Below are 14263 nucleotides of genomic sequence, written 5' to 3'. Positions count from 1 at the left end.
GCTTCGAACAAACTGCCTAAAATAACGAATCACCTTTCAGTTCAGTTCAGTGACTCTCATTTGTTCATGTCCGTCAAATTTGTTTTTTGTAAATTTAGTTATGTTGATAATTACTTTTCTAATAACATCTAAAAGAGATATTCAATAAATACACCAAATCATCAACAATAACGAACATATACAAAGCAGGCAGATCTACCATCTGATATTAGTGTCACTTCCTATACATATATGACCATCGTTTATGGAACCAGTCCAGATGTTTGAGCAATCGGAATTAGACAAAACAGTCATGCTAACGTCTTGGAGAGTTTCTGGTATACTCCCGCTTCCTATAACGGAAACATGTTTACATTTTCAATATTTAAAAAAAAACAAAAAAATCTGCTAAACTTTACTGACTTTACTACTGATTCCCATTGTACTTTGCCCGTGACGAGTGCTTCCACAGCAGTTTATGTTAAACTTTCGAACTAGTAGATTTATGAAGTAACAGTTGTTCTAGTGTTACAAAATTTGCAGAAGACTGTACTACGATAAGCTGCCTTCCTTTATACATTCAGTTATTCTAAGCAGACATAGTCAACCTTGACTGCTTCGTCTTTTGGAATAAGTAAGACAGATAAGAGTTTATCTTTAAAAATAATCCTGTCTTTTTATAGGTCTAGGATACAATAACTAATTCAAGTGGTGGATACTCCCTTCAATATATTTTTTTGCAATTCAAGATATATTTGTTGAACTCGATTGGTTGATTCTATAATTGTGCATCTAACCTATCCGACTTATTGCACTCATGTTACAACGAAAAATCATGTGGAAAAATGCTTAATTTTATTAGTGACTACCTTCTTTAATTGTGTTTTAACAACCCATTGTTCACATGTGACCTTAAAATGTAGTATAAATCAGGAATTCTTCAGATCTTCTTCATATGTCGATTTTAAGAAATTAACGAACGTTTGACAAATTGACAAAGTTGAAACCAGAGCTTTTATTCTCATTTCGACGACTATTGAAGGTATCTTGGGTCTATATTCTTATGTCAGTTACTGTTTTTATATAATAAGTATTATGATAACATAATATATGATTTCACAAGTTTCTGTGGTATTTATTTTGGACTGGTTGGTCATTAAAATTTATAAAAGCCATCGGCCAGTTGATCCGTTTGCTTGATAAACAATTCAATTTCCATCTTTAAAACATGGACTAAATAAATGTATGTTTGTGGCGTTAGAGAGAAAGAGAGACGCACCTGTTTGTCCCCATCCAGATATAACGCATTCCACACCCGCAAAATCACCCTCTTCGTCCGCCATGTCAACCTTTTCGACATTTTCATTGAATTCTAATGGTGATTCTAGCTCCATTACAGCAATATCATTTGGATAACCACTTGCTGAGCCATCATAATCAGGATGCTAATATAAAATGTCATGTTGATATTTAAAAAAGAGAATACAAATTTAATGTTCCATACACACGATTTTTAAAGGAAAACCTGTTTTTCAAATCGCAATGTAAAGGCAGCCAATCGAGTTTTTTTTTTCACTAGCAGTTACTACATGTGATCTATTTGAACATTTGAATTATTTTTTTAATAAACTTACACCTCCGTGAGATTGTAATTAACGACAATCAACACGTGTTTATCAATTCTTTCTAGTTTGCGATGAGCAATGCGATATTTGTTTAATAGATTTATCAAAAGATCTCCATATGTATGCCTCTTATAGACAGAATAAGTATAGACACAAATGAAAGGGATATGTGATTTGTCCACATATTGTTGCATTTCGATCAGTTACTGTAGTGTGAAATTGAAGCGTGAAGTAAAGCAATACAAGTGATGTTTGTGTATTTTTGTATACGTTCTTTGTTTGTTTTTTTTATCCCTATTGTATTGCAAGTTGCATTTTAGTATACCACTTATTTTATCAAAAATCTCCAACTTTATATTTTAATAAGGACCTTGCAACATTTATTTTAGCTACTAGGTTATCAGATCTAGTCATTTGAAATAAGACATTTTATAAGACGATATCTTAGTTACCATGGTGAAATCTTTCAAAGGTCTTGTTTGAACATCTTCACTCCATATTGTTGAGCCAGCAGCTATTCGCAATGAGCTAACCCTGAAAGTAAAAAGCTCAATCTCTATATGGAACACATTGCAAGAATACAGTACACAAAAACATTGGAATATTAAACACTTTCCGGAAATATTTTTCATTTTGCTTATTAAAAAACTATAATGAATCTGAAGTCTTAAGTCACATACTTTGTCAATGATGTAAGTCATTGCAGTCAGTCTTTAAAACAATAAGGCACTAATTATAAATATTAACCAGCTCCAGATTCATAATGATAACGGTCACAACGTCTCGCATGTAAACTAGTTGCATACATATTTAAAGCCAACGAGTTATGTGTTGCTACTACTTCTTTTTAGAGTCAAGATTTGAGATAAAAGTCTATTTGCATATTAAAGCCATATATACCAAAATTATATTTTATTAAAGTATGCGTTTTATGACTGTGATGGAGATCCGCCAATGAACCTTGAATTAACACAATTAGAGCACCAAATCAGTTACAAAAAAGGAAAAGCAGTGAAACCTTCGAATAAAACAAAAATATGTGCCACTGGAAAATAAGCTCGTTTATTAGGACGTTACGCACGTTATTGCGTCAATACCGTGTAATCATCCAGTCCACACTAATAAACAGCTTTTCTATAAAATCATAACAGTTTAGTTATATAAAACTTATATCCATAGACTAGAAAGGTAAATACTATTCCGAAAAAAAAGTACAAATTGTTTAATCATATTTTACTTTAGTCTAAAATAAGGACAACATATTGACAAAACGTCAAAAATATGCGTGTCAGACGTAACAGACTATACGCATAATCACTTTAGCAGGGGTGTTTGTGTTCTTCAAAATAGTGTTATATCCACGAAAATTCGAATGAATGATATGCTTTATATATGAAGTATAACAATATTACTGGATATGTGTTTCTGATTCGACCAACGCTATTTTTTGGCAAAAACAAATAGTGTTCTTATTGGTCAAATTTAGGAAGATGTTAAGTTATCAAAATTTATAGGTTTTAAAATATAAGTTTATATGATATTTCGTTTGTGTAAATTCGGCTCACATAAGTACATACATAGACCATATCAAAATCGAATTTTTGCATCACTCACACTACATATAAAAATGCAACGGCTACAGGCAAATGTCTTGCAAGATGTCCGATGTCGGATTTCGCCGTTTTTTACAAATAAATTGTCATTTGCGGCGTTATTTATTGAAAATTTAGATTAGTTGCATGCTAAATAGTGCTTTTCCGTAATTGTGCTTTAACTTTACAAAACAGCTACATACTTTTTGATAACTTGCGTAGTCAAAACGACTTCGTTTTCAATGAAATGAAATGTCTTGCAAGTTTGTCCACTGGACGATTTTCGTACGTTTTCAACGTTGTCGATTCGGGGTACGCTATTTATGGTAGATCATCTGTATATAGTTCCTCAGATAGAATTTTCTTGAAAGTCATATATACTATCAACAAGACCACAAAGTATTTTTTATTTCTCTGCAATAAGATTCATGTGTATAGAATTAAAAGTGAAAATAAAATTGGGCCTAATGCGTGGCTATATACCTTTCCACATCATACAAAGCTTGTAAACATATGAGATGAATTATAATTAACTTTTTTTTCTGAAAATCGTTTCATTTCATAATTTAATTGTACCGCTATTAAAGAAAGTATAGTGAATTTTATAAGCAATACCCGTTTAACTTGTAATTCCCGACAAACTTTTTATATTAAAGCAAAATATATATCCTCCTCCTTTTCGGATCTAAATGGGAAAACATTGCACTTTATTACGTTTTATGTCAATTGATCTCTGGTAGAGAGTTGTCTCATTGGCACTCATCATACCGTATATATCGTCTCATTTCATATAGCTTATGCATTACCCAAATACGATATATTTTGTTGTTTGTTGCTTACCTTAATTTCATTGGGAAATATACCATGCATATTCAGTACAACAAAATATTATAAGAAGTATCCATATTGATGTGCAAAACAAAAATTGCAAGCGAAATACAAAACTTTTCCCAATTAATCGGTAATCGCCGTAAAACGTAAAAATTTGACGTTACCATTTGAGATGCAATGTCGTGCTTAACGTCTAGGTGAAGAATTTGCTTAGCAGTATTCTTTATACAAACACATGTACAAAAAATGTAGATATCACGTGTTCGCACCGCAGCCAAGTTTGTTACGATTCCGTTACATTGTATAATGGATGAAAATAATTTCACCTTTAAAAATTTCGAACAAACCCATTTCAGTTCGTTTTTTTTTCAACAGCACAAGCTGTATACTTTTTTTTATTTCTTGTGTATTCTTTCACGAAAGACCAACATAAATAAGTTGATATCTTAAAAATCAACATGGTTGAGTAATTGCATCTAGGACATCTACGGTCCCATCTAAGAAAACATGTTGTAGCAAGTGATATCGATGAACAGAAAGCGTTTCATTCACTATCCCTACAAAACGCATCCACTTGAATTTTTATTTTTTTGCTAATGCGTATAAATATTCATCTCCAAATAGTTAAAAATTAAATTTACTTGTAGATTGAAGTTTCCAAGAATAATCCACAGGCATTTGTCTCAGAAAACAAAATCCTATATACCTTAATATAACATTATATATATATAAGTGTTATATCAAAGTATCTAGTGGTCAAAGCAAAAAAAAAACAAGTGTCTTTCCAACTCCTGGAAAGTTCTTATTTTTAGCCAAACATTATTGACAAAATATTTTTTTTTTTTAACATTAAACATATTTTATTAACAATCAACTGTTACAACAACCCTCAGTTGCACAGGGAAGCAACTATGGGGGCCCCAATTTTTACAGTCTCATTTGTCGGGGGGAAAAGCAAATAAGAAAAAAAAACTCCCACTATAAATTATTAACATCAACCTTTATAAATATTATCTATTCTTGTACAAATGACATTACACATGTACATGTACCTGCAATCATTATCGATCTATATATCTATACCTCTCACCATATATGATTATTTGAATAACGTATGTTTTTTTATCTTTATTTCTTTCTCACAAAGGCTACCTATATTTTTTAAGCAGTTTCAATTTTATCGTACATCAAGTCTTTTGTTATGTTAATTTCAATGACAAAATATCTTATGCAAAGTAAAAGAAGGGTCTACAGGACCTTAAAAAAAATTAAAGTTAATGCTCGAATAAACCAAACAACGGAACGAATGGAAAAAAGTGTCGTATTCCTGACTTGGTACAGGCATCTCTGAATAAAATGTAGGGTTAGCCTGGTTTTATAGCTATCATAATTCCCCGCATGTTGAACAGTTTATTTATACATTGTAGTTAATTCATATTTACATTCAAACGCATGTTTGGGAAATACCCAAATAGAAATACTTAGTGAACGTGATAAGACTTGCACATTGAATTGTCGCCTCTTTACCGGTTAACATTTCAACTAAATATAATAACTCAACTGTGAAAAATCCGTCATTGCAAGTTAAATACTATAGACACTGAGCTTTTGATTTTTGATTTTTTTTGTCTTTAAAATATATTTTATCTAAATGTAAGTCAAGATACATATTGTAGCAAAACAAATGAGTGAAGAGTATTTGTATTGTATGAGAGAAAGTCAGAGAGCGAGAGAATATTACCTAATAAAACTTATATGTAACCTTAAAATATTATAATTGTAAAAATCAAGTTGTCAGTGATCAAATTGTATACTGAATTATTTTCTATAATATGTAACCCCTTGATACCATTGTCAGGTGGTAGTGTAGGGGTACATGTATGTTAAGACCTGACTTTTGAGAAACAAATAAAAGATAAAAAAAAGTTTGATACTACTTCATGCATTAAATATAACATAAAGTATGATACTCAAGTAAAGAAAAACTTTAATACCTTATCGGAACGCCTTTCATTATAATATTTGGCATTTAGTTTGTTTTGTTGATTTCATAAATAAATATCAGAATAAAGGATGGATTGCTGGAATGTTGTCTTGATAAACGTACAGTGGCAAATACTGTATGCATACATTCAACATAGGCATCACAAGAAATTTGCTAACTTATTTTTTATTTTTGCCAATTTAAGACATTAACGTCAGTTGTCAAAGTAATAATTAATCAGTTTTTAAAATGAAGTTACGTTGAATGCCATTTTCAGTGTCCATTTAAAAAAAGAGGAGAGACAGAAGTAATCAAAGAGACAAAAGCAAATTCACCAGTCGAAAAAAAATAGACAGTTTAACTAACTAAAAAGAAAAAAAAGACAACGATTTGATACATTGTACTCATTAAAACATATAAAGTAATTGTTGTTTTGGAGCTACAGACTCAAAGGTGTTTACTATTTAAATTACAAATACATTGTAGTACGGATGCAGCTTTTTTAAAACGAGTACCTCAACTTAGGAAAAAAGGGGTTCCCATCACTTGTCCCCATTCATATGCACAGATCGTTAAAAAAAAGGTGTTTCTATCACTGGATACCCCCACCATCCTGAATCCGCCACTAGAAACTCTAGGAACAGTTATGGTCTTTTGAATAAAGTTTATATGATATAAACTTTCAAATATTATGGTATTCCCCGATTATAAACATGAAAGTCAAAGACACATACATAGATAAGACATGAAATAATTCAGTTCAAACCAAATTTAAGATTATAAATCACTTGAAATACTATTTGGTATTATGTCAATATCAGCTGTGTAGATTTGAAAAGAGGATCACTACTGTCGCCTGAAAGTATCAACAAATTCACAGAACAATTATTAATTATACACTTTTAACTTTTTTTATTTATAGCTATAAGAAAATGTGGTATGAGTCCTAATGCTAAAACTCTCCATCAAAGTCACAATTTGTAAAAGTAAACCATTATAGGCCAAACTACGACTCTTAACACGGAGTCTTGGCTCACATCAAACAGCGCAGCAAGCTATAAGAATATTTCTAGAGAGAAAAAAGGAAAATAATTATGTTTTGCTAAAAAAAGACAAATAAGATAACTTGATTACCAGAGCCTTTAAACGAAACAACACTTGTAAGAAAAAGATAGCATACTGAAACAGAAACTAAACATTGTACATTACAGACAAACTCTGGAGCATACTCATATTCCTTTATCCGTCGTTTTATGTGTTCTCACGACAATGTAATGATTGTGTTTGTCTCTGTACAATATTCTTATTTTTACTATAAAGAACCGTAGGTAAAATATATTTTCTAGGCTGAAACCCGTGATCAAAGAAAATAGTTATCAAAGGTACCAGGATTATAATTTAGTACGCCAGACGCGCGGTCTGTATTTGACAAACTTTCAGGAATTTTGGTCCTTAATTCTCTACAACTTCGTACTTTATTTGGCCTTTTTAACTTTTTGGTGGATTTGAGCGTCACTGATAAGTCTTTTGTAGACGAAACGCGCGTCTGGCGTATATACATAAACTCATCAGTGACGCTCAAATCAAAATATTTATAAAGCCAAACAAGTACAAAGTTGAAGAGCATTGATGATTCAAAATTCCAAAAAGTTTGGCCAAATACGGCTAAGGTAATATATGCCTGGGATAAGAAAATCCTTAGTTTTTCGAAAAATTTTAAGTTTTGTAAACAGGAAATTTATAAAAATGACCACATTATTGATATTCATGTCAACACCGAAATGTTGACTACTGGGCTGGTGATACCCTCGGGAACGAAACGTTCACCAGCAGTGGCATCGACCCAGTGGTGTAAATAGTTATCAAAGGTACCAGGATTATAATTTAGTACGCCAGACGCGCGTTCGAAACAAGCTCTGGAGTACCGATGCAACTTACAAATACAAATGTAAGTAGTGCAGGTATTGCTGAAATGTTTCTCTACTAATCTAGATTCACAATGGCAAAATTTAAGTCATCTTATTTGTAATGAAGTTATTATAACCTTCACATCGTATCCTGCTGTCAAGTACATCTAATATTGTAACTATCTTAAAATCAATATCTAGCAATTTATAAAGTTTGACCTTTTATGTAATTACTTACGAACTTCCTTCAACACAATGTGCGGCAGTTACAACCCATTTTTCATCAATGATAGATCCTCCACAACTATGACTCCATGAACTTCCGGTTCCTCTCTGAAGAGATATCTGCCAAGGGTGTTTTCCAATAGTTGTATCACTGCCACCAACAATCCTCTATACGTTACAATAAAGATGGAACAATCCATAAAAAAATGTGTTTTGTTGTAAATACAATGTATCTTTTAATAAATTGATAAGATGCATGTATGTACAAAATCTCAAATGAGGAAGTAATGGTTGATGCTGGCTACAAACTAATACCACCAGACAGATTATCAAGACATATGAATACTCACTCTTTCCAAATACCGTCATGCAAGACCAGTACCAGGAAAGGGTCCTTCTATCCACGTACAATAAGAGATAAGAACACCTAACCTGCCTCTGTGACCGCTGCAGAAAGTCTTGACTCGTTCAAGAGCATACTGCATGGACATTAAATTTTCAAGTCCCATGTTTTTATTTGCACCATGTATAAATGTTATGTACAGCACAAAATTTTCATTTTTGTTTTAACTATTTTTTGGACTTGTTAAGTTTGCAAGCGCACACCAAACAGTGACAGGATAGCCAACCTAATGACGGTGGTCACTTAGTGGTAGAAGTAGAAGTAGAAGTAGAAGTAGAAGTGTTTCATTCACCTTGGCTTTATTTGACAGCTCTTCCTCTTCTGGAATCACGACTCCTCCAAATGTAGTAACTATAATTGAAAGAATTATCATATTTATTTTCAAATATCTTTTTACGTGTGAAGCCTATATCAAAACATGCATAGTGTATATTTCAATGGTGATGATGAAATTAAGAAGGTATGGTATGATTGCCAATGTGTCAATATGACAAAATAGCATAAATGTTAGCAACTATAGATCACCATATGACCTTCAACATTGAGCAGTATTTTCAGTTACCAGGGACCATCTAAAGTATCAATTGTAAGGTTATTATTTCAGATAGCATTTCTGTGATTGGTACAATCTTGTTGTGATATGTACTAGTTTGCAATCAAAACACTGGAAGACAAATTCTTCTAGAACGATATAAAAATCATTATGCAGCTTTCGAAGATGCTCTATTGATTAAGAATAATTCGTTTTTTTCAAATATTAGAAATTTGTTAGATGATGTCTTGGAAAGTATCATAGCGTATACTTCGATGGGTAACCACCAAGTTTTTACAAAAGAAATCTACGAATCATTTAATAAAAGATAAACACACCAACGACACCAAACAACACCGAGTGATTTCATCTTCACATGAATGATAATCAAGGAAATAAAACTAGAGAAAATAACTTCAATTAGGCAGAACATAACTATTTGATATGCAGGCTCTGTTTGAACATTGGTATACATGTATCTCTTTTGTAACGTTTACCATGATGATTTTTTTTCTTCGTGTGTAAATATTAACTTCCGGTTATACTGGAACAAGGTTTTTGCTGGTATTACATTTTGGCATACATAAAGGCTCCTGGGGGTTCCTAGAGTTATTTTCGTAGTTAAAAGGGAGAGTTTGGGATAATCCCGTTTGGATAATACAACAAAACTAGAATGTTTTTGTAGTAATTATTGGCTTATATAAATTATAGAAAAAAATGTAGTTGTTCTGGGAAAACATAGAAAAGGTGGTACAGTACCATGCATTCAACGATGTTTCAGATAATGTATACTAATATTGAGAACTTTAATTAACGTATATATATATAATTCTTTATTCAAGCTACTAATGCTGAGAGATGGCAAACACCAGAATTTACAGTCGTAGTTATTTATCTTATTTAAATGCAAGGTTTATAAGTTTTCTTCGTATTTATTTGCTTTTGGACTAGACAAGACTTAACAATACGCAGATCTCATTATACATGTATAGGTTTATGCTCTTCAACTTCATACTTTATTTGGCCTTTTTAAAATTTGTGATTCGAGCGTCACTAACGAGTCTTTTGTAAACAAAACACGCGTTTAGCGCAAATACAAAATTTAAATCCTGGTATCTATGATGAGTTTAATTATGGTATGAATTAATTGACCCATAACCCTCCGAAACCAAGCGTATAGCGGTTCTAAAAGACAAACTACTTTAAACTAGTCAGCAACAAACCTCAAGACATTACCTTTCCTAAGCTTTTTACAAGAACTAGGCTATTATTGTTAACTGAGGGTAGAAAAATGGTTTAGAAATAAGTTTATATGAAAACCAACCCAAATTAAAGTAAAAAAAGTATAGACAAAACGCCAAAATAATCAATTAAACGGAGAAATGCAAATTTATACTCACCAACAACACAAAGGAATATTATGAATTTCATTTTTGATATTCCTAATCCAGGGTCAGTGTATTATTTAGCCTATGATAAGATTTTATTATGTTTGGTCTTATATTGAGACAAAAAATAACATCTGCTGGTTCCCATATTTGCCATTAAGAAATTATAGTAAGAAATTTACAAGACCTTTTAGATTAAAAATACCAACTATATTATTTTGTACATACTTTGAAATTTCCAGTTCTTACAATGGTCTGTTCAAACATATAATTGGTCTATTAAAGCGCAAAGGCAAATCAAGTGTAACTTTAAACTCTCTCTATTTTCAAGTAAGGATCTCTGCTACATATGCTCCTGCTTTTATTGAACATTTCTGTTCTGATATATATATACTATTATATGTATATAGACAATAATAGTGCATTGACTTGACATATCGTTGATATGTCAAGTCAATGCACTATTATTGTCTTTATACTGCAATCTAAAAACAAACATTTTCAATTGTTGTTTGATGCGTTACAAGGTTATTTATTTGATTTAAATATTTGGGGAAATCCCCTTTAAAAAGGCCTCATATCATGCTCACGGAGAAATTTTCAACACAATGAAATGTACATTTACCTGTTGAAACCCACACTCGATGATGAACGAAATCATTTGAGTATGGACTAAAATATCAACCATAAGCATAACAAATTAATGATTTATAGGTTGCAAACAAAAATATTAATAAATGAAATATGTTTTTCCAATAATTGCAAAAGAAACAAGGTTGAGTCGTTCCACGCATCGTTGTATGCATTGGAAACAAGAACAGGTTGAAGAGGTCGTATGAATAATTAAATGTTATTTCGGCAACTTCTATTTAAATATTCATGAGGAAAAGTGATATCGGGTCAGTGACTGTATATGACATAGAAATATACAGTCAACGCATTTTGACTGCTCAGATAGAACGAGTGCAGTATAAATTGATTTATTTTTCAAATCGGTGTTACAGATGGTAGCACAATAAGATATGCATAATATATACTATCAATTTGACAGTCCTGCCTCAATATCGAAGTGCATGGAAAATTCCCTGATTCAATTTAGAAGTTCATCATATCCCTCAATATTACATATGATTCCTTTCACTTATACTAATATTAATATTTATCTTTTTTTTTACCTATTAATTTTTAAGTGATTGGTTTTCACGATATGATATAAATGAAAGATAAAGCATTACTTAGACCATATTATATTTAGGAAGTAGATGTAATGTTGAGTCTTATTCTTAGTCTACTTATAATTCACATTTGTGTCGGCGTATGTTTCTCCCCCTAGTGAACACAAGGCTTGAATCCTTACTGTTTCATATGAATGTTGATGGATTGGTTTTCACATAAATGAATATTTGTTTAGAAAAAAAAAAAAACATTTAAAGAATATTTGGTTGTTTATATTATATATTGACAACAGATGGATCTTGACTGGATTTAACAAGGTATAACCTTCCGAAATTCAACAAAAACCCTGATTCAACAAAAGGCCAGTCTATCAAATACGAGATCTTCACTTTAAAAAAAATTGTAGGGTGGTGCATTCAATGGGATTGAGAAATCTTAACCGCAGACATGAGCAAACGGACCCATACAGAATCTTCGCAATTCTAAGAAAAACATTAGTAATGGAGGGGGGTTAATAAATTTAAATTCCGACATCCCGAAATTCGAAAAAAGAATTCCCGGATCCCGAAAGGGTCAATCCCGATATCCCGATCTTAAAAACACCCGATCCCGGAGTCCGGATAAAGGAGTCCCCCCTATTGCACAACCCAAAACAATTACTAGTACATTTTTTTATATCAAAACCTAATCGCAAAAGACATAGGCTTTATCAAAGGTTTTCGTGACGAGCTAAAAATGTTGCAAATGATCTCATCATAGAAGTCAGGTTAAATATGTTGTACTCTAAATTCGCGCTCCACCTACACAGAAAGTCATCAAAAGTAAAAAAAAAAAAAAAAAAAAAAAAAAAAAAAAAGACAGAAGAGAGTCATGAAAGTACTGCCTTTGAAGAATTGAAGATCCTTGAAAATCCTAGATTCCGATAGGTTTGGCAAAATACAGCTAGAGATATATAATCCTATGGTAGAAAATGCTAACTATGGTATTTGATGTCCACTAACAAATGTGAAAAACTAGTATTAAAACATGATTTACTTGAAAAATAAAAATAAAAATGCTTACTATTCTGTAAATTCAATAATTTGAAAACAGAGCGTAAGCCAAATGAGATTTAGGTGTTGTAGGGCATTTACTGGATTGAGATAGAAAACGTTATTTAAGAAGCATATACAAAAATGAACTTTCTGATGTCAATTCAGGAACAGCTTTCAAAAAATAAAAACGACACGTTTAAAAATTAAAGCATTCGAAGCACTTTTCTGTATTTATAATAAGTTCGACAAGTATGCTCAAAGCCGAAAATTTGAAAGCCAATAATTTATAATAACCTTAACAATTTAAGAGTTGAATGACCAAAAAGGACCTGATACAATTGAAATTAATCAAACTTAAGGTCAATTTTGCCCGAGAAAGTTTAAACGTAAGTTTCATTTCATTTGAAAATTTATTAACGAACAATTTAAGAAAGGTCCAAAGTACTGACAATTAAACTGATGATACCCTCGGGAACTGACAATCACACCAGCAGTGATATCAACCCGATGCTGTACAAAAATGCTGTCGTTCTTAAAGAAGTTTATTAAATTGTTCGTTTCTTTGCATGTTGCATTTGCCTTTGTTTGTGTTGCACTTCAGTGTTTATGATTTTCAAAGTTGTACAAAGCCGAAAATTAGAAAGCCAATATTTTATAATAACCTTAACATTTTAAGAGTTATATGACCAAAAAGGACCTGAAACAATTGAAATTAATCTAAGGTTATTATCAATGGTCTATAATTATGGCCACTTAAGGTGGTACCCAACACCTTAACTAAAATTAATTTGGCTCGTTTAATTTTCATAAAATTTTGATAAAGTATTTACTTTGTCCCTTTGACAAAAATATAAAAATTTAAAAAAAATCTAACCAACCGTTTTATCAGAAAAATTACACTGGTTATATAGCAATTTGAGAAACACTTATTTTGATCATCGAGAAGCTTAATATTCCCTAAACAACACAACGTAATTAAAACGTTTAGCTGATTTTAGAGAGTTATCTCCCTGTCATGTTAGGTACCACGTTAATTGGTTCAATATATATATTGTATTGTATTCTATCAAACCATACATTATTAAAACCTCTATCGCTCTCTCCTCTTTCTCGTCACCATATGTTATAGAGAACGCACAACTTACATGGCTGTATCTAAACTTAACGCTAAAATCATATGCATGGAACCTGAAATTTCTTATTAGTATTGGACAGCTCCATATCTAACGCAAAACGTAATATATTGTAAACAAATATATAACTTGTGGTACGTATATCTATCAAGCAATTCAGTAACAGACCCTCCCCCCACCATTTATTCTATATCATTACAAGGAAGAAGGAAAATTACTACAAATAATTAAGTATGAAGTCACGTCTGTAAATTAGGTTAAGTGTATGACATAAGTACCTCCACTTAGTCTCTTTTTTCAACTTCGTCAATTTGAAAAGAAGAAAAATATATCACTGCTTTAACTCTATATTGTACATGTTTCAGAAGAGGTTTATTAATAATTTACGTTTTTTGATTTGTCATCGTTTAAACATAAGTCGAGAAATATTTTGTTTAAATATCTTAAAATTTTG

At 31.5% G+C, this 14263-nt stretch overlaps 1 protein-coding gene across 1 annotated transcript; it reads right to left on the bottom strand.

Moving 5' to 3' along the window:
- Positions 1-181: 181 nt before the first annotated feature.
- Positions 182-10575, bottom strand: LOC143075009 (trypsin delta-like). The gene is made up of 6 exons (XM_076250234.1): positions 10479-10575; positions 8839-8897; positions 8157-8311; positions 2057-2138; positions 1259-1424; positions 182-332 (listed from the first exon to the last, which is right to left on the bottom strand). Exons 1-6 carry the CDS (start codon positions 10507-10509, stop codon positions 196-198), a joined length of 630 nt encoding a protein of 209 aa, XP_076106349.1. The 5' UTR covers positions 10510-10575; the 3' UTR covers positions 182-195.
- Between the last annotated feature and the right edge of the window lie 3688 nt (positions 10576-14263).

Source organism: Mytilus galloprovincialis, chromosome 5, assembly GCF_965363235.1.
Source record: "Mytilus galloprovincialis chromosome 5, xbMytGall1.hap1.1, whole genome shotgun sequence".
In the NCBI taxonomy this organism is placed as follows: domain Eukaryota; kingdom Metazoa; phylum Mollusca; class Bivalvia; order Mytilida; family Mytilidae; genus Mytilus; species Mytilus galloprovincialis.
The sequence above is the reverse complement of the archived record's forward strand: the minus strand, read 5'-3'. Positions and strand labels throughout refer to the sequence as shown.